General features: G+C 67.7%; 1 protein-coding gene across 1 annotated transcript in view; it reads left to right on the plus strand.

Annotated features, from left to right (window-relative positions):
- The window catches only part of CIDEC (cell death inducing DFFA like effector c), a 3,431-nt gene extending 2,386 nt beyond the window's left edge, over positions 1 to 1,045 (plus strand). Inside the window, exons 3-5 of the mRNA XM_019471533.1 lie at positions 241 to 389; positions 547 to 731; positions 859 to 1,045. Of these exons, the coding sequence (XP_019327078.1) occupies positions 241 to 389; positions 547 to 731; positions 859 to 1,045 (521 nt within the window). The remainder of the gene's footprint in view (positions 1 to 240; positions 390 to 546; positions 732 to 858) is intronic.
- The last annotated feature ends 54 nt before the right edge of the window (positions 1,046 to 1,099 follow it).

Consider the following 1,099-nt stretch of genomic DNA (forward strand, 5'->3'; position numbering starts at 1 on the left):
AGAGCCTCGCTGAGCTGCTGCGCCAGGTGAGCTGGGGGCTGTCTGTCTGTCTGTCTGTCTGTCTGCCGGGGGACTGTCCATCTGCCCAGGTGGGTGGTGGGCTGGCCGCCCCCCCCCCCAGCCCCGCCCACCCCCAGCACCCTTGCAGGCTCAGAGCGCCCTGCTCGCCCCGGGTCCTGTCTCGCTGGTGCTGGATGAGGACGGCACCGCGGTGGAGACGGAGGCTTTCTTCCGGACGCTCTCAGAGCGCCCTGCTCGCCCCGGGTCCTGTCTCGCTGGTGCTGGATGAGGACGGCACCGCGGTGGAGACGGAGGCTTTCTTCCGGACGCTGGAGGAAGGCACGGTGCTGATGGCCCTGAGCAAGGGGCAGGCCTGGGCTGCCTCCAAGGTGAGCGGGGGGGGGGGGGGGGGGCAGCAGCCTGGTTTGTCCAACTTGCATCCCACGCTGAGATCAGCGGGGAGATGATGCTGGGCTGGGAGGTACCTGGGATGCTGGGTGAGGTGGGACCGGGAGGGTGGGTAACCCTGGTCCCACTCTCCCCTAGACGCCTGGCTACCAGCTGAGCCTGTCCCGCAAGCCCCCTCGGAGGATCGATGTTGCCTGTGTCACCTTTGACCTCTACAAGACCAACCCGCGGGACCTGGGCTGCCTCAATGTCAAAGCCACGCTCTACGGCACCTACAGCATGTCCTACGACCTGCGCTGCTACGGGGCCAAGCGGCTGGTGAAGTGAGTGCTGGGGGGGGGGCTGGAGATGGCGCCGGGAGTGGGAATGCTGCAGTGGGGGACCAGCCCTGCCGCCCGTACCCTCTGTGGGGTGCAAGGAGAGATGCTCACCCCCTTCCTCCCTCTCCAGGGAAGCCCTGCGCTGGATGCTCTTCAGCATGCAGGCTACCGGCCATGTCCTGCTCGGCACCTCCTGCTACATGCAGCAGCTCCTGGATGCCACGGAGGAGCCAAAGGAGGCAGAGAACAGCCCAGCGCTGCAGAGCCTCTTGCCCTGCAGCCTCCCACCCGTGCCCTGCAGGAAGACGCTGCAGTGAGGGTTGGGTGCCCTGTCATTCCCCCCCCCCCCCTCCCTTGGGGGTCCCGCCACC

Source organism: Aptenodytes forsteri, unplaced genomic scaffold, assembly GCF_000699145.1.
Source record: "Aptenodytes forsteri isolate BGI_AS27 unplaced genomic scaffold, ASM69914v1 Scaffold50, whole genome shotgun sequence".
NCBI lineage: Eukaryota > Metazoa > Chordata > Aves > Sphenisciformes > Spheniscidae > Aptenodytes > Aptenodytes forsteri.